At 36.9% G+C, this 23792-nt stretch overlaps 1 protein-coding gene across 1 annotated transcript; it reads left to right on the top strand.

The window, feature by feature from the left end:
• The first annotated feature begins 82 nt into the window (after nt 1-82).
• On the top strand, nt 83-21876 carry mfsd14a2 (major facilitator superfamily domain containing 14A2). The gene is made up of 12 exons (XM_061731708.1): nt 83-307; nt 4156-4251; nt 9885-9947; nt 10775-10902; nt 11527-11641; nt 11759-11977; nt 13429-13542; nt 14507-14578; nt 14886-14998; nt 16345-16442; nt 17037-17194; nt 18041-21876. The coding sequence occupies exons 1-12, from the start codon at nt 224-226 to the stop codon at nt 18251-18253; spliced, it is 1473 nt and encodes a 490-aa protein (XP_061587692.1). The 5' UTR covers nt 83-223; the 3' UTR covers nt 18254-21876.
• The last annotated feature ends 1916 nt before the right edge of the window (nt 21877-23792 follow it).

Genomic DNA, 23792 nt, shown 5'->3' with positions numbered 1-23792 from the left:
TTTTGATCGTTTCAGCCAATAGCGGTGCGGCGTTGCCCTGAGTGGGCGTGGCCAGGCCGATACCCGGAAGCCGTGCTGAAGTGAGGCGGGGATGAGTTAGCTTGCTAGCTGCATGTAGCCCACACTTCAACTGTTACGAGCTCAAATTTTTACTCGACTGTTTTTGCTTCTGGTTCGGACGCAGCGATGACCATTTGACGTCAAGGATGGACATAAGTAAACAATGACGGGGGAGAAAAAGAAGAAGAAGCGGCTGAACCGCAGCATTCTTCTGGCAAAGAAAATTATAATAAAAGATGGAGGAAGTGTGAGTTAAATATTTATTTATCTCCGTCGACTCCGCTCGAGCTGGGCCGACACTCACACGCTGGTGTGGTGTGGGGGGCTTGTTTATTTGTGTATATGTTAGGGTGGGGGTTTTATTGTGGCTTTAGCGGGCTGACAGAGGGATGATGGTGAGCGTTAGCGCCGCGGAGCTAACGGGCTAACTGAGCGGCCTCGTACACGTCACAGCAGAACCAGCTGCTGCAGCCGAGATGGAGCTGGTTCTGGTTCTGCCTCTGGTTCTCTGTTTCTGATGTTCTGTTTTTCTGGACGACAGTCTTGTTTTGGTCGTTCAGCTATTCTGAATGTTAGACTTTACGGTTCAGGTGTATCCTAGTGTTAGCTCACTATCAAACCTGTCCACTTGGGTTTATTTGTAGTCTTGTTATGTGTGTATGTGTATGTGTGTGTGTGTGTGTGTGTGTGTGTGTGTGTGTGTGTGTGTGTGTATATATGTGTATATATATATATATATATATATACACACACACACACATACAGGACTGTCTCAGAAAATTAGAATATTGTGATCAAGTTCTTTATTTTCTGTATTATATTATTATTATATTGTATTTATAAAAAAAAAAAAAGTCATACATTCTTCTATTTGATTTGATCTTTATTCATCTTGAACAAAACAATAAAAAAACACACACCATACATCAACAACAATAATAAAGCACAACCAGTTTTGTTCAAGAAGGGACAGGAAGAAGCAAATGCTTATCTAGTCCGGCCCCTTCTTGCAATATAAGAATATCCGATATATAAAATAATAATAATAGCAATAATAATAATAATAACAACAATAATACATATATACAGTATATACCTTTCTTCTTGACATATAAAAGTAATTAAAAGACAAGTGAGTCAATAATAAAAGTAGCTAAAACAAAAGGCATCAAGCACAGTAGAGAAGAAAAAAAAAACAATCACCATAATAAAAGTAGCTAAAAAAGAAAGAAAAGCATCATGCACAGAAGAAAAAAAGACAATGAAAAAAAAATAAAATAAAAAATCATGGTCATTATAACATCAAATGTTGGTAGTTCAGTATGAGAATCTGCTTATAGCAGCGTTTGAATAGCCTGATGTTCTTGCAGACCTTCACACTTTCATCAAGATTGTTCCAGAGTGTTATAACATACACTGAAATGCACATCTTTTTCAATGTAGTATGAGCCATTGTCTGTTTAAAAGTGTGTTTATTCCGTAAATCATGAACACCATCTCTTTTCCTAAATAACGTTTGGATGTTTCCAGGTAAACTATTATTCCAGGCTTCAAACATGGTCTTTCTGGATTCATTACAAATCAACTGAAATATTGCAAGCCTTTTATTATTTTAATATTGCTGATTATGGCTTACAGTTTAAGATTAAGATTCCCAGAATATTCAAATTTTTATTTAGATAGGATATTTGAGTTTTCTTAAACTGTAAGCCATGATCAGCAATATTAAAATAATAAAAGGCTTGCAATATTTCAGTTGATTTGTAAGGAATCCAGAATGTATGACATTTTTGTTTTTGTAATTGCATTACAGAAAATCACAATATTCTAATTTTCTGAGACAGTTCTGTGTCTATATATATATATATATATATATATATATATATATATATATATATATATATATATATATATATATCTCAAAAACAATACATTGCTGACATTTCAAATGCACTTTGTGTGGAGGTAAGTCAAGTAGGGACTCGCAGGGCAACATTGCTTTACTCACATTGTGAATTTATGCTGTTTATTAGGTTAAGCAAAACATGAATAAACATCGGGTTTTGGAAATGGTTGTTAAAAAACCATCTACAGTATGAGAGCGTTTGAGCAACATGCATGCCTGAGCATACACTTCCCCCTAGGACCGTAATGTTGTCCAAAATATTTGCTGAATATCCGTCATTTGACAAGATACAACTATATATCAGCCCAGGCTTTATCTGGAGAAGATATCCCTTTTCAATCGCGGAAGGATAACTTATAGTTAATTTTATTTTAGCAATCTTTGTGATAAAGTTCCCCCCACTGAAAGTATTACAGTTCCATAGTTGTGTGAATTTGGTTCCTCAATTCCAATTTAAAGAGCTTCTTATTTATCTATAGATCATTTAGATGGTTGAAATGACAGCTTTCCCAAAGAGGCTGTTGGCAAGAGTGTGGTGTAGTAGTTATAAATGAATGAAGACACCACTACTCGTTATGTAATCAATTTTGAACTGCAATACCAATCATGCTGGAAATCCATATGAAGACAGTCAAGAAGCATAACAAAAAGGACTGCAGACGTTTTTGTTTCCTTTGTTGTGATTGTGTCATCCAGTTAACAGTGCTTTATCTAATTGAAATTAAACAATGTGGCTCTAATCCATGTAATAAGTTAATGCTTCATCGTTTGGCTGTGACTGGTTCCGATCACTTAGCTGGTTTTGCCCACAACAGCCAGGTCTTTATTCTAAGGCAAATGTTAGGCCTGCAGCTCAGCAGTCAATAACAATGCATGGTTTCTTAATATGTAACTGGTTGTTATTTCCCTCAAAAGGAAATTGCGCCATTCATAAAGGCCAGCTTGAGATTGTTCCTCAATTTTGCACTTAAGCTTATCGTGTAGATGTGTATACTGTACATATTATGAAGCGAAAATGGGAATGGTTTGAGTTGATGGACTTATTAGTCTGAAAAAGACGAAAAGCTGGTTTTCTGTGACGCGAAAATGGCAAACTAAAGTTGGAAATGATTATCCTAAAGTTGGTCTTGACCTCCTTTTTATAACCTTCACACCTATTACACCTAATTGTACACATCATTTTCACACTAATTACATCACTTTTTAAATTTGCCTAGATTTTACTGAGCTGTGGTGAAGTGACTTCTCTCTAGGGAGTGAGTTGTATGAGAGATCACCAGTATGTCCATTTAGGTTTTCCTCATTATATATACATGGTTTATTTGTTTTACATATAAAATGAGCCTGTTTTAAATATGTCAGCTCAACCAATTGAGAAGAAAGAAGAAAAAAAATGTAATTGAACAGGAAACCTTCAATAAAGTGCATTGATCTAGTCTATTTACGTAAATTGCTTAACGCTGTAGTGCCATTCTTCATGTTTTAATTTGATTAAATATAAATGGAGCAAGTGTGCTGACCATTTTTTCTAATGGATCTTCTAAAGTTTATATCATAATACTGCACGTCATTGCAAACATCATGTTGGAAAAATAGTCAAAATGTTGTGTTGGAGGTATAGTAGTTCCATGTAACAGATGTTGGCAATACAAAAACAATATATTTCGAAGTTTGGTTTTGGGTTTTCTATAATGGAATTAAAACTCAAACAATTTGTGGTGGTCACTGTAAATTCTGCAAATTGCTTTTAACTTATACATTTACCAAAATTGTCCAATTAAACAGTATTCAAATTATCTGTGTGTATGCAACTTTTCTTGTTATTGTGCATTTTAGCAATTGGTTCTCTGATATGTATAAGGCAGCAATATTCTTGACAGGTGGCTTATTTATTTATTTATTTATTTTTAGTGTCAACATTCAGCACTTTGTCAACTAAGCCCAAATTTACCTTCATGTATGCAAAACCTCTTCAAGTCTAGAGTAAAAAGTGAATTCCACAAGCTATGAGTTGACCACAGCAGCAAGTAATTGTATATGATTTAGCAGACTAAAGCCTAAAAAATGGATTCTCAGTGTAGGTTTGATCAGTTAATGTGTAACCATCAACAAGCACTTCTAAGCACATTGAGATTGTCTTCAATTTTAAGCTAACTTCTTTTCTATGTGTGTCTTCCTGTTTCATCTAGCCTCAGGGAATCGGTGAGCCCAGTGTTTACCATGCTGTGGTGGTCATCTTCCTGGAGTTTTTTGCATGGGGTCTCCTCACCACCCCAATGCTTACAGTAAGCCTGGACACACACACACACACACACACACACACACACACACACACACACACACACACACACACACACACACACACACACACACACACACACACACACACACACACACAAAATAAAGGGCCTGCTGTGTTAACAGTCTCAACTGTTTTTACGTCATTGTGTTGCCTCCTTTCGCATAAATGTTAGCCAAGGACTAGTCTTTTCCATTGATTGGAATTACTTAAAGACCACCAGTGTCTTAATAGGTTGAGGAAAATCCTAGATGATCTTCTTTTTCATGCATACTTCCAAGCAGAAGTTTTGCCAGGCGCTAATGAATTAGAGAATATGAATAGGTCATCGAACATTTGTATCGTCTGAGCAACAGTGTTTTGTTAAAAAGGTTTCTCAAGGAAGGTCACTTGCCTGTGTGGGCAGATAGTTTAGCCAGGCAAACTACTACACATTGACCTATGTGTATTTTATAACAACCAGGTATGGGCATCGGGAACCATTCCTCAGGTAGAAGCAGTGCAAGACTGGTTGTTATTGAACAGACAAGTGGTATAGCTGTTGGTTTTTCATGTCATAACATCAATGTAGCTTTCCAATAATGGTAACAAAGATGCTGGCATTGGGCAGATACATTTGACCTAAAAGCATGTTTTAAATTCTGGTCTCTCGTCAAGTCAAGCTCTCTAAAGGGTGTGCTAAATCCACCAAATGTAATCTAAATGCAGCAAAATGTGGTTACATTAGAGACCATCCTAAGATCTCATAATAAATACAATACTATAAGTTTAGAGCGCTTTTGCATTGCAGCTACATCTAAAGTGCAACCTCCTCTTGGAGCTGATATAATCTGTCAACAGAAACATACAACCGACGTTGTCTTTTAAAGGTAACACTCGTTATCATTTCAGGAATAAGTCTTCAGTTTTGTATGCAGGACACAGCAGTTTTTCACATCAGTTAGCAGATATAACTTATGCAAAAGCCTGCCCCAACAGTTATCCTCTGCAAGATGATAGAAAAACCGAATTCTACACATCTTTGAAGTTGATTCTGAAAGAATTGCAGCTCTTACCTCCAGTAGAATAGTTGCTTGAAGTATGCTCTTCTTAATAATTGCTCAGTGGCAACATTAGCCCACATTCAAACACAGGGTTAAAGCTTTGTTTACAACCACAAATACATGAAAGAAATGATTCTGCTTAAGACTGATCAGTTTAATGCTTGGGAGATCTTCCCTCCATTAGGCTGTTGCACTTTGAGACAAGGCAAGCTTCTTTATATAGCACAATTCTACAACAAAGTGATTCAAAGTCCTTTACAGAGACATTAAAGACATACTTTACATGTGGGACCCGGTGTGGTTGTACTACGGAGGTGCACCGTCTCTTTACAACAATACAGGCTGCACCAGGAGATGGGAAGCCGGATATTGTAAGGCTTTAAAATTGTAGCCACAGCTCCCATAATGATATCCACTCATATCAACAGCTGCATCGGAAGTATAGTGACCAAAAGAGAGTAAATCTGAGGTCGGCACATTTAAGAAAAAAGAAAAAAAAAGTGAATAGCAGAAAACGGCAACTATATCTGAAATGATGCAAATAAGTTTAAAAGAATATGGACACTACTGATCCATTTTTGTGTCTGTTTTGAAAATTAGAGATCAAATGACATAAAAACATTTTTTTTTATTAATATGGTTATCTTTCAAAATTGTCACAAATTTACAGGTCATGTTTTTATTGATAAGTATCTGCTAGGCAGTAATAATATTGACATCAGCATTTTATAAAATCTTTATGATAACCATCACTAGTGGTTATTTGTTTGGTACAAGGATTCACAACATTAATAACAGCATTATTAGGGCTATATCTCTCCATCCATTTAAGGGGAAATTAAATTTGTATTCATGTTTCCCTAAAAAAGTGTCTTACAACAAAGATACGATTTCATACCTGCATAAATTGTCTTAAAGTTAAACCTTTTGACTTCGGTTTTTCACGGTTCAGGCAATTTTTTTTCTAGCACTAGTTTTTTATTTTTTTTATTTTTACCTCCCCATTATTTTTATTGTTGCCATTCTTTTCCTTGTAGTCATAAATAATTTTGGACATCAACCTGCGTCTGATGAGTAAACATCTGTGAGACACATGATGTGAACCAGACAGACTTATGCAACACATGTTTTTCAGTAGTCTTCTGTTATGAAGGGGTGGTTGTATGCGTTACTGTTCAGCATTAATTACTGGAGGTTTGTTTCCCTCACAATCCCGGGGCAGAGGGAGGATTTGCATTTTGGACTAATCAGAGTCTGCCTAAAGATGAGAGGCTGCTTCACTGCTCCCAATGAGCGCACTGCTTCATTAGTATCCAGCAGCAACAGTCCTTACTGAGCATTCAGAGTCTGAGTGTGTAGGGCATTTGATTCCCAGAGGAAGAAAAGGAATTCATAGCTATGCCTTCAGCTTTCTCCCTGTAAATCTAAACAATAAGCAGATTCTGTTATCTAGCATGAATCAACTTCCACATATCCTAAGCTAAGCTTTGTGTTCCCAATACAGTGTCAATGACACTTACAACTAAGACGTTTCGGACTTTGAGCTCCGCGTTCAGTGTACTTTAACGATCCGAACACCTCTTTCTCTATGCACACAAAGATAAAAGCACTGTGACATATTAATACTGTATCTGTGTGCCTGCATATATGTTGTAATACTTGGTTTGTACTTTTTATTTTTGGTATGGAAGCTTCTAACCTTTTTATTTTAAGAATGTTCAATTTTTTCTTTCTTTTTAGAATCGAGTTTATGAAGACTATTTAAAAATTGTCCAAATGCTTTGAAACTGTTGTGTTGATAAATATTCTTTGTTGAGATGGATGTTACACAGAATGAGATGAGCATGGTGCGTGACGGCCAAAAAAACAAAGTAATTTAGTCTTTAACCATGTAACCACGACACCATGAACTTTACAGTCTCTTCTTCCTGATTAATCATTTATCTTACAACATGTTCTAAACAAATCCTCTACCAAAGACGTACACTGAGGCTGGGAAGAATCTGTACACAGATGAGATGGTTGTCAACTTGAAAAGATTGTCTGCCTTATTATTGACCAAATTCTAAATGTAAATTTTACATGTTTTTATTTGTTTATTTCTTTATTTATTAGGATCCTCATTAGCCATCACTTCGTTGTGGGAGTAATGGCTGTTCTTCCTGGGGTCCTCACACAGGACACAATTATATACATAATAAAAACATACTGAATAACAATAAAGTATAGAATTATACATGGTAGTAACACAGAAAAAACTACAATATTAAAATAATTTACCACAGTGTCGACTCCTAATTACAATTGGAAAAGATTGTTAAAATCTGTTTTCACACCAACTCAAAATACCTAGGCTTATGAAACCAGAAAACAAAAGCTTACCAAGAAGTCAGATGTTAGTCAGATATTATACTGACACACCTTTCTAAAATCATCTTTTTCAGTTTGTTTTTAAAACTACTTCTGCTTTCAAGTAATAAGAGCTCGGGTGGAAGCCTGTTCCAGTCAGCAACAGCTACATAGCTGTTCTTCTAAGTGTTTTCTTGGCAGAGCTAATCTGAATCTGTTGTTTACTGCTTGTCTTGTGTCATGGCTATGTCTGTTATTGGTTGGCACTAGTTGTAAATAAAAGCAGTTAAGTTTACCAACAGAATATATATTCTTTATAAACAAAATAAGACTGCATGTCAGTCTTTTCTTTACCATTAGCCATGATAGTCTGTCATGCATTTCTAACACATTGTCTCTTATGGAGCACTGAAGTACAAGGTGAGCTGCTCTATCTTGAGTTAACTGGAGTTTTGTGACGTACAAGACCAGACTTTGGGACAATAGTCCAGATGTGACAGGACTAGGGACTTGAGTAACAATTTTTAGACATGACTCATCTAAGAGACTAGCACTTCTCTTGATAATGGAAATACCCCTACTCATTTTCATTTTTATGCAAGTGTGAAATTAACAGCCACGTTTATCTTCAAAGAAGGGCTTGATGTGGGACTCCTGGATTGATCAATGGCACTGCAAATATATTTGGCAACCCACATTAATTTATTTTGTACTGTACAGAATAGTGAAATCTGTCCAGAGAGCCTTGATTCAGCCCTTTCCCATCATCACGTATACACTGATGCAGTGCACACATTATCCAGTTACGTAAAGAAGTATTTGAACAATGATAGTTTTTTCGATTTTTTAAATTATTTTATTTCCTTTGTACACCACCACAGTGAAATAAAACTGCCAAGGTGACAATTCAAGATTCTTTATTTTCATTGTACACACTAGCTGTAGGCACAACGAAATTACATGGACTAAGTCTACAGTCAATAGTTGGCAGATGTCTGCAGCCCATGGACATCCCCTAATTCAGAGTTTTCCTCCATAGAGATGCTTTGTCAGGTGTTTGCTTACTTGTTTGTGGACTTTATTGGCTTCAGTTTTTCCTTCAGTAACTAAAAAGTAATGTGCACTCGGTTGGGATCAGACGACTGACTACGTTTACATGCAGTCAAAATTCGGGTTATTGCTAATATTCCGGTTACTGAATCATTCGGAATATTCCGTTTACATGCGTGAGTAAACAGGGTTATCCTTCTATACATGGTAATTAATCATTTGGGATATCTCCATCAAAACAGCAACGCGCGGAGAACGTGATGACGCAATTAGCGTCATTTCCGCTTCTTCTTCCTGTATCCAAATTCAAAAATGCTGCTTCGCGCAACTTTTGCTCACCTTCTTGTAAATCTCGCTATCCCCGTACTTTCTACCGTCTACAAATGCCAAAATGTTCATATCCTTCATTACATTTATGAAGTGATTAGTCTCCTCCTCACTCCAAAAGTGTGGCGTGGTCTTGCGTTTCTCCGTGTTTATAAGAACTTCCTGGACTCAAAAGACCAGGATTCCTTGTGAACAGAGCATGCGCAGAAAACAAATTCATGTTCCGTTTGATGGGGATATTCCGTTTGGCGTTTACATGACCCAATATTCAGTTTTAAAAGGAGTAACCCAGGGGTCATATTTGGGTTTTTAAAAACCGGAATATGAGCAAATTCAGGTTATTCAAAGGTTATTGCTGTTTACTTGGCCGTTCAAATTCAGGTTATTGCCAATATTCGGGTTTTAAAAGGGTTATTGACTGCATGTAAACGCAGCATTGAAGAATCTTTCTTCACTGTGACAAGTTTTTGGTAGCTTTTTGCTGTATTTTTAGGCTGATTATGAACTAAGTATAACCCCATACACCTCAGAATTAATGTAGCCACTTCTGTCAGCAGTCACATCATCAATAAAGGCCATTTAGCACTTTTTCATTGACAGCAATACATGCCCATGTCATAACACTTTTAAAAATGTGCTAAACTGTTGATTTGGCCGCACTTAAATTTTCCTTGCCCTTTTTTTAAGTTATGTTGGTTTTTTTTTTTTTACTTTTTATAACATATTTATTTAGACATGGAGAGACACTTCTTTGCCCCCTTGGTTTAAGGGCATCAAAATGAAGACATCTTGGTTTTGATTTGTGTTTTCTGGGATGCAGTTTACATTTGTTTGTCTGTTTGTTGTCCAGGTATTACACCAGACATTCCCCCAACACACATTCCTGATGAATGGACTTATTCATGGAGTGAAGGTGAGAAACAGACTTTCAACCGTTTAATCTATTTATTATGGAAAAAAAAAATAAAAATACTGTGATCAAGAGCATATATTTGAATGTTTTGAATGGACTCCAAGATCAAAAACTCAGACATAGCCCAATATTGTCCCTCTGTGGCCATCTAACTCTGAAAATGTCATTAAGTGAGCCGATTAGCAGGGAACTGTGACATCACAGATCAGTACCATCCAGCTTCCCCTACTGTACACTGTGCTGTATTTGCTGTACCCCGAGAGTGGGTAGCATAGGCTGGTTATTCATATTTCTAAAGAGGCACATCCCACAGAAGAAGGGATGGAGTGAAGTGACTATGAGCAACTTACAAAAACCAGTAACTGGAACTGTTTATTGGAGGCCAAGGCAAAAACCTTGTTTCTCCTGCTGACAGAATAGCTTTGTGCCTGCATGAACAACAAGCCATTATTTCAAACACTAAATAAGCTTTGTTATCAGGGTAATAACATTTTGAAGGTCATCCCTTTCTTGGCATTTATTATTCATTATGTCTGTCAGACCATGCCAGATAGTAGTGGGTGCTTCATTGTTCACTGAGTGGGCAGCCTCATAATTAAGACTCAGGAGTTTTAGATATCTTCCTTTTGTTGATTTACCCATTTTGAGTATTCGTCATAAGAACAGTGTCATCCTTTAGATAATAGTTTAAAAAGTTTTAAAAACTAGCCGTGCAGACGGTGTGTTTATGTGCTTATAACACAATGTGTGGTCACTTTTGCCAACTTATTCATAAAATCACAATCCTCTCAGTCCTCATCACCCGTTTTCTGTCTCACTTTTTTCAGGGCCTATTATCATTTCTTAGTGCTCCTCTGATAGGAGCATTGTCAGATGTATGGGGACGCAAATCCTTCTTACTATTAACAGTCTTCTTCACATGTGCACCCATTCCCCTGATGAAGATCAGCCCATGGTGAGTGCAAAATACTGATACGGCAACTGTTGCACATCCGTGTTTTTATCCAGAGGGTAAAATCTTACTCTTAGTTTATGGGCTGAAAATTAAAGCCATACATATTTTGTATCTGTAAATAAACTTTGTACTTGTAGAAATATTTTGTATCTGTAAATAAACTTTGTACTTGTAGAAATATTTTGTATCTGTAAATAAACTTTGTACTTGTAGAAATATTTTGTGCATTTGCAAAAAACATTTGTACTTGTAGAAATATTTTGTGCATGTGTAGAACATTTTTGTAGCTGTGGAATTAATTCGTCTGTGTGCAACATTGGCTATACAAAGCTAGAAACTTTTTTTTACAAAAGCTACAAACTTTTTTGCACCAAATATTTCTACAAGTACAATTATTTTTGCACATGCACAAAATATTTCTACAAGTACAAATATTTTTTGCACATGCACAAAATATTTCTAAAAGTACAAAGTTTATTTACAGATACAAAATATTTATGGCTTTAATTTGAGCCCATATTAGTTGAAGTCTCTGGTTCTACAATGCGATCTATTCCAACAAGAACAAGTTTTTACAACTTTTTTTATTTTGAGCACACAAACAAACCTGTTTTCTCTCTTCAGGTGGTACTTTGCAGTTATCTCCATGTCCGGCGTCTTTGCCGTCACCTTCTCAGTGATCTTTGCTTATGTAGCAGACATCACGCAGGAGCATGAGAGGAGCACAGCTTACGGTTTGGTGAGAGAATAGTTTCGTCATGACGACTTATAAGTCTCAAAAACTCTGCCACGTCTTGTGTTTTTTTTGTTTTCCCCTCCACCTCTTATGCCCTGTTTCACCTTCTCTCTCCCCAAGGTATCGGCTACCTTTGCTGCCAGCCTGGTTACCAGTCCAGCCATCGGAGCCTACCTGTCTGTGGCTTACGGTGACACGTTAGTGGTGATCTTGGCCACAGCCATCGCCCTGCTCGACATCTGCTTCATCCTGGTGGCCGTACCGGAGTCGTTACCTGAAAAGATGAGGCCAGCGTCGTGGGGAGCGCCCATCTCCTGGGAGCAGGCAGATCCCTTTGCAGTGAGTCCTAGTTATCGTTGTTTATACCACGGTCTCTGTGAATGCTCGATTCTGATTGGCTGTGCAGGTGTAGGTTATAAGTGATAACCTACACCTAGAAAACAAGTTCGGTCAAATTGCCTGATAACTTTAATATCAGAATCAGAATCAGCTTTATTGGCCAGGTTCGAACATTGTCCAACAAGGAATTTGACTCCGGTTATTTCGCTCTTTGGTAGTAAATAAACAATAACAAATAAACAATAAACAAGTGTGGTATTTCTATGTGGTATTTCTATCTACAGTATAAACATTATAAACATTTTAAGGTGCAGCAGTTTGAGGTATTGAGAAGGACAGTTCTGAATAAAAATAAGAATAAGTATAAGTATAATCTATTTACAATTTTACCAGACAAATTATACAAAAATACAAAAAAATTATACAAAGGAAATACAAAGTGAGAGTTGTGCTCATTGCGCTGGATCAACTGCCAGGTGGTAACCACGGCAACGGAGATTCAGAGAAGAACAGCCGGCTACCGCAGGACGGCGACATGAGTGATTTTGTAATTTATTTTAATTTATTTGGTGAATTTAACAATTTTGATGACTGGGATGCAGAAGAGGAGAGAAAAGAAAATAGCTGAGCGGACTAGAATATCTCCCGTTACCAAGGAAACTGAGTTATGGCTTGTTAAAAAACTTTGTGACTTACCAGGTTGCAACGGCTGCAGAAGAGAGCTGTGGCTTGTTATAAAACTAATGATTTCAACCGAAAACACATTAAAGCATGAATAACTGATTTAATATTTATGTTTTTTGGTAAGTAACCGTGGTATAAGTGGGATAATGCCCTTCGAGGTGAACATTATCATAAATATATGGACTTCGCAGGGGCGTTAACCGTCTGACGCAGGATTATCCCTTACATATTTTAGCTGTTTGTAGTTAAGTTTATGTGTTGTGGCAAAATTAAGAAAAAAAAAGTCCACATACTCTATATGGACATGTGAGAGACTAAGAGAAATGTTTTGAAAATATTTTTGATAGGATGTGCCATCATTTATTTTTTATTTATTTTTTTAATTTTTATGTTTGCAACAATTGAAAACTGCCTTAAGTGATGAGGAAGATTTTTTTATTTATTTTTTATCTCCATCAACTGTTTCTAATGCACATCTTGCATTGAAGAATGACTAAAGAGCCTCTGTTATATTTTATTTTGATGATGATATTTTAGTCCCCGGTACTTTTGTAAAAGAGATTTAAGTTCAATTGTGTAAATGTTTCAAGATTGAATTTGGAAAACATCCACGGTAGAGGTCAATTATTGTTAGTAGAGGTGTATTTATTGTTCGAAGGCGTATTAATGAAGAAACTCGATGAAGTCAGCAGATCAGAAAAGGGACTGTCATTGCTCATGTTACAATTCTTGTAGCAAGATTTATTGTTTTTGTTCTCTTGTTTTAGTCTCTGCGCAAAGTGGGCCAGGACTCCACGGTGCTCCTCATCTGTATTACAGTGTTTCTCTCCTACCTCCCCGAGGCCGGACAGTACTCCAGCTTCTTCCTCTATCTCAGACAGGTGACCTTCTGCAAGTCCTCATTACACATCTTCAGAAAGGCCACAAATACCACTTTGGTTGATTTTCAGAAACAAACACTGATGGAATAAATTGACATTAATAATCCTTCATTTTGCTGCATTAAGAAGAAACCTACAATTTCTTATAAATATTTTGGCTGTAGCATGTTCATACTTTTGACATTTTTGCTGCTAAATATGTATATTTATTTTTGACAGCTCAGGGAACGTCAGAATACTGCTTACCACACACTTCCACCTGAGTTGCAGAATAAATAAGTGCTTTGGCTGAGTGCATTTCAGTGTGTGAGAAAGGAAAGCAGCCTTACTGAGGGAGCTTTAAACAAATGTTACAGAAGGATGCAGCACTAGTATTCAGAAATTGGCAGCGTTAAATAGATATATATATATATATATATATATATATATATATAGAGGTAGCAGCTGGGAGGTTTTGGGGATTAGCCGAGGAGGTGTGCTGACCTCCTTTTTAACAAACTGCTTAAGTTGAGGATTCATTGTGTAAACGGTGTCAGATGAACCGGTTTGGCAGGTCTGTCAAGGTGTGAGCTCACGCCTCTCTTATGTTATCCAGAAAAAAATAGCATAGCAGTTCAGGAGCATACTTCTAACGTTACTCACCACACCTCGTGTTCCCCTTCTTCTGAAATTGCTTCATCATATGTCTTTGTTGTTTCATTGTTCTCAGTAATAAAGGCTCACATGAGCCACCTGCTCTTACTAATGCCAGTGTGGAAGTACAAAAAGGGATAGAATTTTTGTCCTCATTGCATTAGGATGTTAAAGACGAGCAGTTTTTCTAAGAAAGTAGTGGTAAACAGAATGTGCGCCATATATAAATTCACCGACGGTGTCTGTTTGGTGGGAAAGGTGGAAAAGCTCAGTGCTGATTTCTGCTTATCTTGTCCTAACTTGTGTTCTCTAAATGCTGTCTTGCCTTCAGGTCATACGCTTCTCCCCAGAGACGGTGGCTGCTTTTATTGCAGTTGTGGGGATCCTCTCAATACTAGCTCAGGTAGATGATTATATACTTATTTTGGCTGGATTATTGTGATAATGTGATATTTTCAAATTCCCTTTTTTTTTCTTTTTGGGCTTATAAAATGTGATTTGTGAAAGATGCCCCTCAAGTTGTTTGGACAGCCCAAATAAATGCCTTCAATTAGAATTTGGGGTTTAAAAAGCATTCTTTTTTTTTGTGATTAAAGGTTATGATAATAAAAACAGTTTTCCGATCAGAAAAAACAACTTGAGAGTTAATTCAGATCTCGCGAGTGACTAAAAAAAAACACTAAAAACTGTCTTGCAACTTTTTTCCTTAGACGGTGGTGTTGGGCATCCTGATGCGTTCCATTGGGAATAAAAACACAATCCTCCTCGGCCTTGGATTTCAGATCCTCCAGCTGGCCTGGTACGGTTTTGGCTCTCGGCCCTGGTGAGTTAAACTTTAAACCTTTTGCAAATGCTTTCATGCACATGACTTTTCTTTTTCATTTTGGTTCAGTCAGATCACCAAAACCTACAAGTATGTTATGGATGGAGGAGTCAATTGAATAAAATATCTGTTAGAATGTGATTGCATGATTAACGTCAGAAAGATTGTATAATCAATTGGAAACTGAATATAATTTAATAAAGTTATTTATTCAAGTCATAGTCCAACAAGTTGAAGCAGGATATGATATCTAGATATTTAAATTTAAAAGCAGAATTTAAATAATTACAAATTGGATCTGCTATACAACTTTATTATTAGTTTATCTGAATAATACAGTGTTGTTTATAATTTTACATTGTCATTACCTTGAATTGCCACTAGAGGGAGGCATCGCCTTAGTCATGACTATCCATCCTTAGTAAAATCAACATAAAAAGGTTTGGTACTTTATCTCAACTCATCAGTGATGAACTGAAGCAACAAATTTGGCTACATTTAATTAAGATACAAGTGTCCGTATATCACATTTTTTACAATTGAACCAAAGGATTAAAAGAAAGGTGCTGTTGTCCAGCACATGGTTCACAGAATCGGTTTCATTTCTCTTGAAGTAAGATCATTTGGATTATCTTGTTGTTTTGCTCTTCAGGAAAACCCATGCAACCATAATATCTATTGATTCTCAGGAGGAAACATTCACAATATGTGTCCTCTTGGCTTTGGTCAACATAGCAGAAATTAAGTTAAATAAAGGTTAAGTTGGGAGAATTATAAATAAAGGGGAGACACCTGTCCTTGTTCACTAAAGGCAAGTGTCCCTTCAAGTCATGCCTCACCCACTGACATTAAAAGTGATTTCTTTACTTATTTAATAATGAAAAACTCAACGTCATTATCATAAATTTAGAGTTTCAAAAGTGCATCAACAGTGGATGGATGTTATTAATTTTGCAAATGAAATTGTTTATGTACATCTTAATCTGAAGGCAAGGTAAGTTTATTTGTATAACACAATTTAACAACAAGGTGATTCAAAGTGCTTAACAGACATTAAAACATAAATAAAAAGCATGATTTAAACCATTTAAATTGAAAGTAAATTTGATATTTTTGTGTTCAGTCTTCACAAAATAATTCTTAAGTAAAAGATTTAACGATGAGCTGGTTGGAGAGAGGGTGTCTGGTCCTCTTCTTGTGCTGCTGCTCCTGTGGCTTTAATCCAGATTTACAAAAGTTAATGGATGGTTTTAACCTAACAAACTTGATAGCTTATCTATCTGGGGGTTTCTTTGTTTTGTTTTTTACCCCAGTTCTGTCCTTGATGATGTGTGTTTTGTTTGTAGGATGATGTGGGCGGCGGGAGCAGTTGCAGCCATGTCTAGCATCACCTTCCCCGCCATCAGCGCCATCGTTTCCCGTAATGCAGACCCTGACCAGCAAGGTAAGCTTTCCAAAATCAGTTAAAGGTTAAGCTTGATTAGCCGATCATTGCACTTGTCCAATCAAGCTTCTTCCAACAAAGAGTGATTGCCAGAGTGAAGCCTTATATCCTCTTTAAAATTCTATAAAAGTTATTTACCTTTTGTCATCTCAGCAGGCTACTGTAGCGATCCAGATTAGCTCTATCCTAAGTCTTAGGCACTCAACTCATGTTGTTTGATCAGTTTGAATTACATCCATATTTATTTTTTCAGTGTCTTCTATAAACGGAAACAGGGAAATCCTGTTTTTTCTGGTTTGAGAATGGAAAATAAATATAGATGTCGATTAGTATGTCATTAAAACTTTGTCAAATTGACTAGACTCAGGGTATCAAAGACAGAACTGCAGTTCAAAACACAGCAGTAAGTCTTTAAACTGGCAGGAACAGGCCTGGACACATGACTCTCTGTCTGTTTCCATATTGAATCTTTCTCTCTCTGTTCTCAGAACCTACTCTGCTATGTGCGTCAAGCTGATGCCAGTAATTCTGGCTCTGCAATGAAACCTGGATCTGTTGAACATGTTTTCTTGTATATTTCTTTCTAATTTGTAGGTGTTGTCCAGGGGATGATCACTGGAATTCGGGGGCTCTGTAACGGTTTGGGTCCTGCCCTTTACGGTTTTGTCTTCTACTTGTTCCACGTGGAGCTCACTGACCCTGACGGCTCTGAGAAAGGTGGCAAAATCAACATGGCCAACCCCACTGACGAGGTGACCTTTTGGTTAGGGCTGGGGATCGATTCAAATGTCAAGAATCGATTCGATTCCGATTCTTAAGATTCAGAATCGATTATCAAGATTTGATTCGATTCGATTCCGATATTGATTTGGGTTAGTGTTATTAAAACTGTTTTTTGAGCTGTTGCATGAATTATATGAATGTAGTTATGCAAAATATTACTACTAGTATCATATTGAGATTAAACAGCAAGTATTGGCAGCTAATGATGCTGTAAGGACCAATCAGCTCCCAGAATGCTGATAGAACTGCTTTCAGAAACATCATGTGGGTCAGAATTACCAAACAGATCCAGGGAGGAAACAGACACGGATGAAATCGGTTTTATTTTTTCCCACATTTCGTTTTTATTTGTTCCATTTTCGGTCTATTTTGGTTTTTCATTTTTGAGCATTTGGTTTTTAGCATTTTTTGCAAATGTAACCCCTAGACAGTATATAAAGTGATGAAATATAGACAATTTATGCAATTATAACCTAACACTTTAATGTTTTCATCCCTGTAAACATATTTAAAGGCAAAAACATGGCACCAGTTATCCTCGTGTCCAACAAAACATTCCTTTTTTGGGGATAAACAAAAAAATAACCAAAAGTTGTAATGTAATGATGAAAAAAAAAAAACATAAATAAATAAAAGAAAAAAAAAATCGATCTTTAGACATATGAATCGATTTTTAGGAATTAATAAGAGAATCAATTTAGAATTGGGAAATCGATTTTTTTCAACACAGGCCTACTTTTGATTGGGAAAAGTTTCAGACAAGCACATTTTGTTCATATTCACTTTTCTAATTGTCTTTTTCCCCCTCTCTTTAGAGCGCCATCATTCCAGGTCCGCCTTTCCTCTTCGGTGCATGCTCAGTGCTGCTGTCTCTGCTGGTGGCCCTGTTCATCCCTGAGCACACAGGGCCGGGCATGAGGCCCGGGGCCTATAAGAAGCACAGCAACGGGGCGCAGAGCCACTCCCACAGCCCCCAGGGCAGCGGGGCCGAGGGCAAAGAGCCGCTGCTGGAGGACAGCAGCGTATAACCTCAGCCAAGGAGGGCAGACTCCCTTGTTCCAGCCCAAAAAGCCCCTCCACACATGGACAGTTTCACACATTTGACCACATGGGCACACATGCACCTCGGGCACACATCAGACTCAAGTGCCACGAAGAGGAGTTTGTGACTGTGTGTTTGTGTCCGCAGCACATTAGTGGGGGCTCCATCGTTTGCAGCCCTTTTCTTTCTCAAAGCAGGGTTTTGTGAGGACTCTAAAAAATCCGATATGAAAAGGCTTTTTTGATTATTTTACAGGCTGCAGTTGAAAGGTGTGTATGTGTGTGTGAGTGTGTGTGTGTGAGAGGGAGAGGGAGGGGCCTGGCTCAGCAGGACTCCAGTCTTTGGTTTCTCTAAAGCTGTAACACAGTGGAAAATGCAACAGCTTCTCCCCCCTACTGGTGCAAAACCAGACCGAAGCGATTTTGGTTAAGAGTGCAAGTAGGGTTTATCTCAAATGTTACTAATTACCTGTGTGAGTCTTGATATTTTTTTTTTTTTTTTTAAGTTAGTCAATTGGCAACTTATTCAACAAGACTGTAACAGTGAGTTGAACGGTAACGCTCTTTCACAAGTTGACTTCTGTTCTGATGCTCGTCTTTGAGAAGACATTTGTTGTTGACGTTTCCAAGAAGGGAACACAGTTCTTCCTCTGTGCACACGTCGACGAGGAGGTGCAGCAACCGTTAACTTTGAGAGGAGTCCTGAAGAGGCGCTGTCTCATCTCAGTCACGATGGTCAGCTGGTTCAGATATTTAAAGCTTTGTTAGGACCACAATGAATATCACACTTCTTCCAGAGAGAAGTGCAGAAAAGAGACCACTTTATTAGCTGAACTGTTTTTCAATGTTTACTTGCCAATCTCTAGATTCGTAATACAGTTTGGGTTGTATATTTTTCTGTTCAAATTGAAGGCTAGTTGTGCTTCAAGTTTTTATTCAAAAAAAAAAAAACAACAAATGTTGCCTTGAAGTGACTTAAGATAAATATAGACATTACGTAACCTGTATGAAGACCATGGTCTGAAAAGGCTCTGTAATCTTACACTATTGCTCCCATCGGAGCTGTTAATGACTCTTTTTATTCCTTTGTATTCATGCCCTTCATGTTACTTTTGTATCCTGACATTTATCACCATCAGGGTTAAGGCTTACAGAACCATGGTTTTATTTTATAAGCCTCTGGACCATTTGGAGCTAGAGTGTTGTTATCAGCATGTCAGTGTTGGAACTGACTGCTAATACCAATTCTTTGAATTTATATCACAGGTTCAAGAGAATATCAGTCACAGTGCTGCAGTTTAAAATTGAAAGGTTCTTGGATAAGGACTGCAACAATTTCCTATGATCCCCTTTAAACGGCCAGGCAAGCAGTTATAAAGAGTCAGCATTACAGCACCTCATGGACCTGTCCGTTAACACGTTTGAACTTCTAATGTCTAACATTGGGAACATCTGTTGGCAGAACAAAAATAATATTCAAATCTATGCTTTTATGCAGAATTGTGTGAAATTTGAACAAGCAGTCTACAGAGTTGGCCAAAAGAGACTAGTCTAACACCTGCCCCGGGGAGCCTTTGTGGAGTTTTTTTCTTGCGTACTTAAAAGGGAAGTTGTGGTGAAATGAATCAGTCGGTTGTCATCTGCAGTTCTGCTCAGTAGTTGGTTCCACATATTATTCACTTTACCACGATCAGACCTCCCAGATGAGTTTTAGTGTGTGAGCCCAGGGTTTTCATTTGTCAGTTTCCAGTGGAAAATGTTAGGAAGGGTCTGTGGTGACCAACAAAAGCAGAACCACACAGATGTGGAGAAGACGGTGACTTAAGCAAAGCTATGATGTGGGTTTACTGTTGTCAAACTGCAGCTGCTCAAAAACGGTTGCACAAAATACACGTTTGGTGCTTTGCATAAAGAAGTTGTATAGAGTTAATATAATAAAATTCAATGCAAAGTTGGACATTTTATGAGAGAAAAAGCTAAGAGTTTAGTATGTTGTGACTTGTTGGGAGGGTCTGCCCTGTCCCTTTTTTCTTTCTTACAAAAATCACAAGTAGAGCATTACTTTGAATGCAGCTCTTACTGTAGCTAAACTGATAATAAAGGAAGTGTCCAAACCCGTTCACTTTGCATTTAGAAAAAATTAATTTGGTCCGTGTCATGGCTGCGGCCTACATTCTTTCTGGTCATGTGACTCAAACTTTCCAAGCTAAAACATTATCCAACCGTGCTCCTGCTCTGAAAATGACAGTTGAAATTGATGTCACCTCCTGTGGGCGAGAAAAGGAAGATCTGTTTAGTTTTGGATGTTTAACATGCAGATTGTTCTCCACTTTAAAAGTTAATAGGTTTTGCTCATTTTTCTAAAATAAATAAATTTACACGATCTAGCGTTTAAATTATTTGACCCTCTCCTTTTGCTTTTAGTGGAAATTAAATGTTTGCATAGTAATTAACTGTTGCCAGGAGAGCAATATTCGAGAACAAAGATTACATGATGGAGTTTATTCACGAAGGGGAAAGATCACATCTTGAACTACGTAGGCTGGCTCAGAAATAGTCACAAAAAAAAACAATATACAGCAAACTGTAAAACCCAAATTGCTCATACTTTGTGCAGCACTCTTGGACGTAAACTTGTCTGCAGCTCGACGGCTGCTGCTCCTTCATCTGCCACTAAGGTTTGGTACTTTTGAATTCATTCACATCGCGGAAAAAAGTTCAGAATTCAGAATTTACTTCTTAATTTCTGAATTTAGAAATGCCTCCTCTAGCTAACAAACGTGTCACAAGTTTTGTGCCAAACTTGTTTGGTCTTTTTTTCTTTTCAATTGTGTATATGTATTTGTTTTCTTGTCTGTCGTTGACAGTCTTTGTGTGTGTGTGTTTGAGTGTGTGTGTTTTCTTTTAAATATCTTTTTTTTTAAGCCAGTGAAGTCATTCAGCCATTTCTAGGATTGTTTCCGTCATCATTCTTATTTCACAAATTATCAAATCTCTCTGTTTTGCAGTAGAGGTTTTCATTTTGACAACAAGCATTTCACTCCTTTCCCTGATTTTAAGGTTGTTTTGTTTTGTTGTTTTTTTCCAGCATTATATCTGCCACCATAAACTCAGCATTCACTTTTCTTTTAAATTATTTCTTTCAGAAGAGTTTCTACTACACAGGAATCTGTAAAAACAATTAGTTAATTTAATGTCTGCATTATTAATCACTTATTGAACCAACACTGAGGTGAACACAAATTGAACATCCTGTATAAATTGGGAAGATTCTGGACCAGCTCCCACATGCACTCATTCAGCCTCCAAGCAGTCGACTTCAAACGTACAGAAATCGCTCGTACGTCCAACAAATGTACATATTTATTGCTGAAGGAGACAGCTGCCTCTCGGTCTGTTTGATAGTATGGTGCAAATATATATTTCTCAAGACTTACCTGCTAGCCACTCTTGTTTTTAGTAAGACGTTGTTTGTGGCCTGAACCCCTTCTCTCTGTGTGCCTAAATTTAGCCAAGAAATGAGTGTGGCAATGTAAGTAAATGGTGGTTATTATGTAAATATGGGAAACTAATGATAAACTATTTATTAAAGGTTTATTGTACGATGAAATGCTTTGCCTGTTTTTGAGTGAGACCTCTGTGTTTTCATAAGCTAATGACTAAGATGTCAAAAATAGTAATTTGATATTAGGTATTGTTTAAACATTAAATCCCATTAGAGCTACAGGACTGTCTCAGAAAATTAGAATATTGTGATTTTCTGTAATGCAATTACAAAAGCAAAAATGTCATACATTCAAATCAACTGAAATATTGCAAGCCTTTTATTATTTTAATATTGCTGATCATGGCTTACCTCAAATATCCTATCTCAAAATTAGAATATTCTGGCAATCTTAATCATAAACTGTAAGCCATAATCAGCAATATTTAAATAATAAAAGGCTTGCAATATTTCAGTTGATTTGTAATGAATCCAGAATGTATCACATTTTTGTTTTTTAAATTGCATTACAGAAAATAAAGAACTTTATCACAATATTCTAATTTTCTGAGACAGTCCTGTATAACCACAACTCCTGACAGCTTTGATGTACTACTTTGAATTCCTGCCTCTATTTAATCCTCTGATTTGATTGGTTATTCAGTAATTTGATTCTTATTTAGAGCCTCATGTACCTTTTTTAGTCTATGCTTGGATGATGTGAGTATTTTATTAGTGATGCCGCATAGATTAACTTATCAAGTCTGGCAGGAGCCTTCAAGTGTATTTCTTTACAATCACGCACTTGAGGTGTGACGGGCCAAGAAAAACTGTTTTAGCTTTAGATGAAATGATAAAACTTCTCGAATAAGCGACTTGATTGCATTTATTTTGCAATACATTTACTTATTGCAATACATCAAGCTATATTTAAATTACTGGAAATGCTTCATAATTAGGCACAGTTTAATTTCACCCTAACTGTAGAAGTCTGCACACCTTTTCTGTGCTGTGCTGTACCTGTCCTCAGAGCTAACACCTGCCATCAGTTCAAGGGGTTTAGATTAATATCAGATAAAACTTGGATGTTTGCTTGAATAGTTGGTGCTTGTGTTCTGCTGAGAGCCATGAGGCCACATAGGAACTGCAGGACTTAACCATGAGAGGGATATGAAAGAAAATGACGTTGCGTCGTGGTTTGGAGCTGCTTCTCTTCTGTCAAGGTAAGTGGGGAAAATTAATGACTCTAAATACCGAGATGTTTTGGTGCAAAACCTTCAGTCCACCATCAACAAGCTGAAATTTAATTTCCTTCTTTAGTACCTTGATGGTCCACTCAGAGTCCAGACCTCAATCCTATGAAAACCCCTGGAATGATCTAAAAAGCTGCAGAGAGTTTGAAGGAATTTTAACTTTTTTGCAAAGAGGAATGAAATAAGCAGAGGTGGGTAGAGTAGCCAAAAATTGTACTCAAGTAAAAGTACTGTTACTTCAGAATAATATGACTCAAGTAGAAGTAAGAAGTAGTCATCCAAATAATTACTTGAGTAAAAGTAAAAAAGTACTTTGTGAAAAAACTACTCAAGTACTGAGTAACGGCTGATTTATTTTTTAACACGACCATTCAAACAGACAAAATAATCATCTTCAGGCAAATTAAATCAATAAAATAAATTAAAATAAAAAAATAGCTTAAATTAAAATCATCTTAAAGTGAATTCAAGTACTTTAATAAATAATAAAATAACAGAATAAACAAGTAGCACAAAATGTCAAGCCTTTGTACTTTTCTTTTTTTAACCAGGCAGAACTAGAACAAACCCATGAACTCATAGAAACTCTGTGTGTGTTTGAGTCTGTGTAAATGTGACAAAACATGCAAAAACAAACATTTTTCCCAAAGAATCACTCAGTGATGTCATGAGATTGACGCGTACGCGGATAAAAGGGATAAAAGAAAAGTAACAGCTCAACGTAGCCTAATGTAGCGGAGTAAGAGTAACAGTTTCTCCTTCACAAATCTACTCAAGTAAAAGTAAAAA

Source organism: Cololabis saira, chromosome 10 (assembly GCF_033807715.1).
Source record: "Cololabis saira isolate AMF1-May2022 chromosome 10, fColSai1.1, whole genome shotgun sequence".
Taxonomy (NCBI): domain Eukaryota; kingdom Metazoa; phylum Chordata; class Actinopteri; order Beloniformes; family Belonidae; genus Cololabis; species Cololabis saira.
The sequence above is the reverse complement of the archived record's forward strand: the minus strand, read 5'-3'. Positions and strand labels throughout refer to the sequence as shown.

Excerpts from the sequence above, each read along its gene's own strand:
- mfsd14a2 (XM_061731708.1), top strand. The coding sequence starts at position 224 with ATGACGGGGGAGAAAAAGAAGAAGAAGCGGCTGAACCGCAGCATTCTT. Across the intron at positions 308-4,155 it reads TAATAAAAGATGGAGGAAGT|CCTCAGGGAATCGGTGAGCC; the intron begins GTGAGTTAAATA and ends TGTTTCATCTAG. Across the intron at positions 11,978-13,428 it reads AGCAGGCAGATCCCTTTGCA|TCTCTGCGCAAAGTGGGCCA; the intron begins GTGAGTCCTAGT and ends CTCTTGTTTTAG.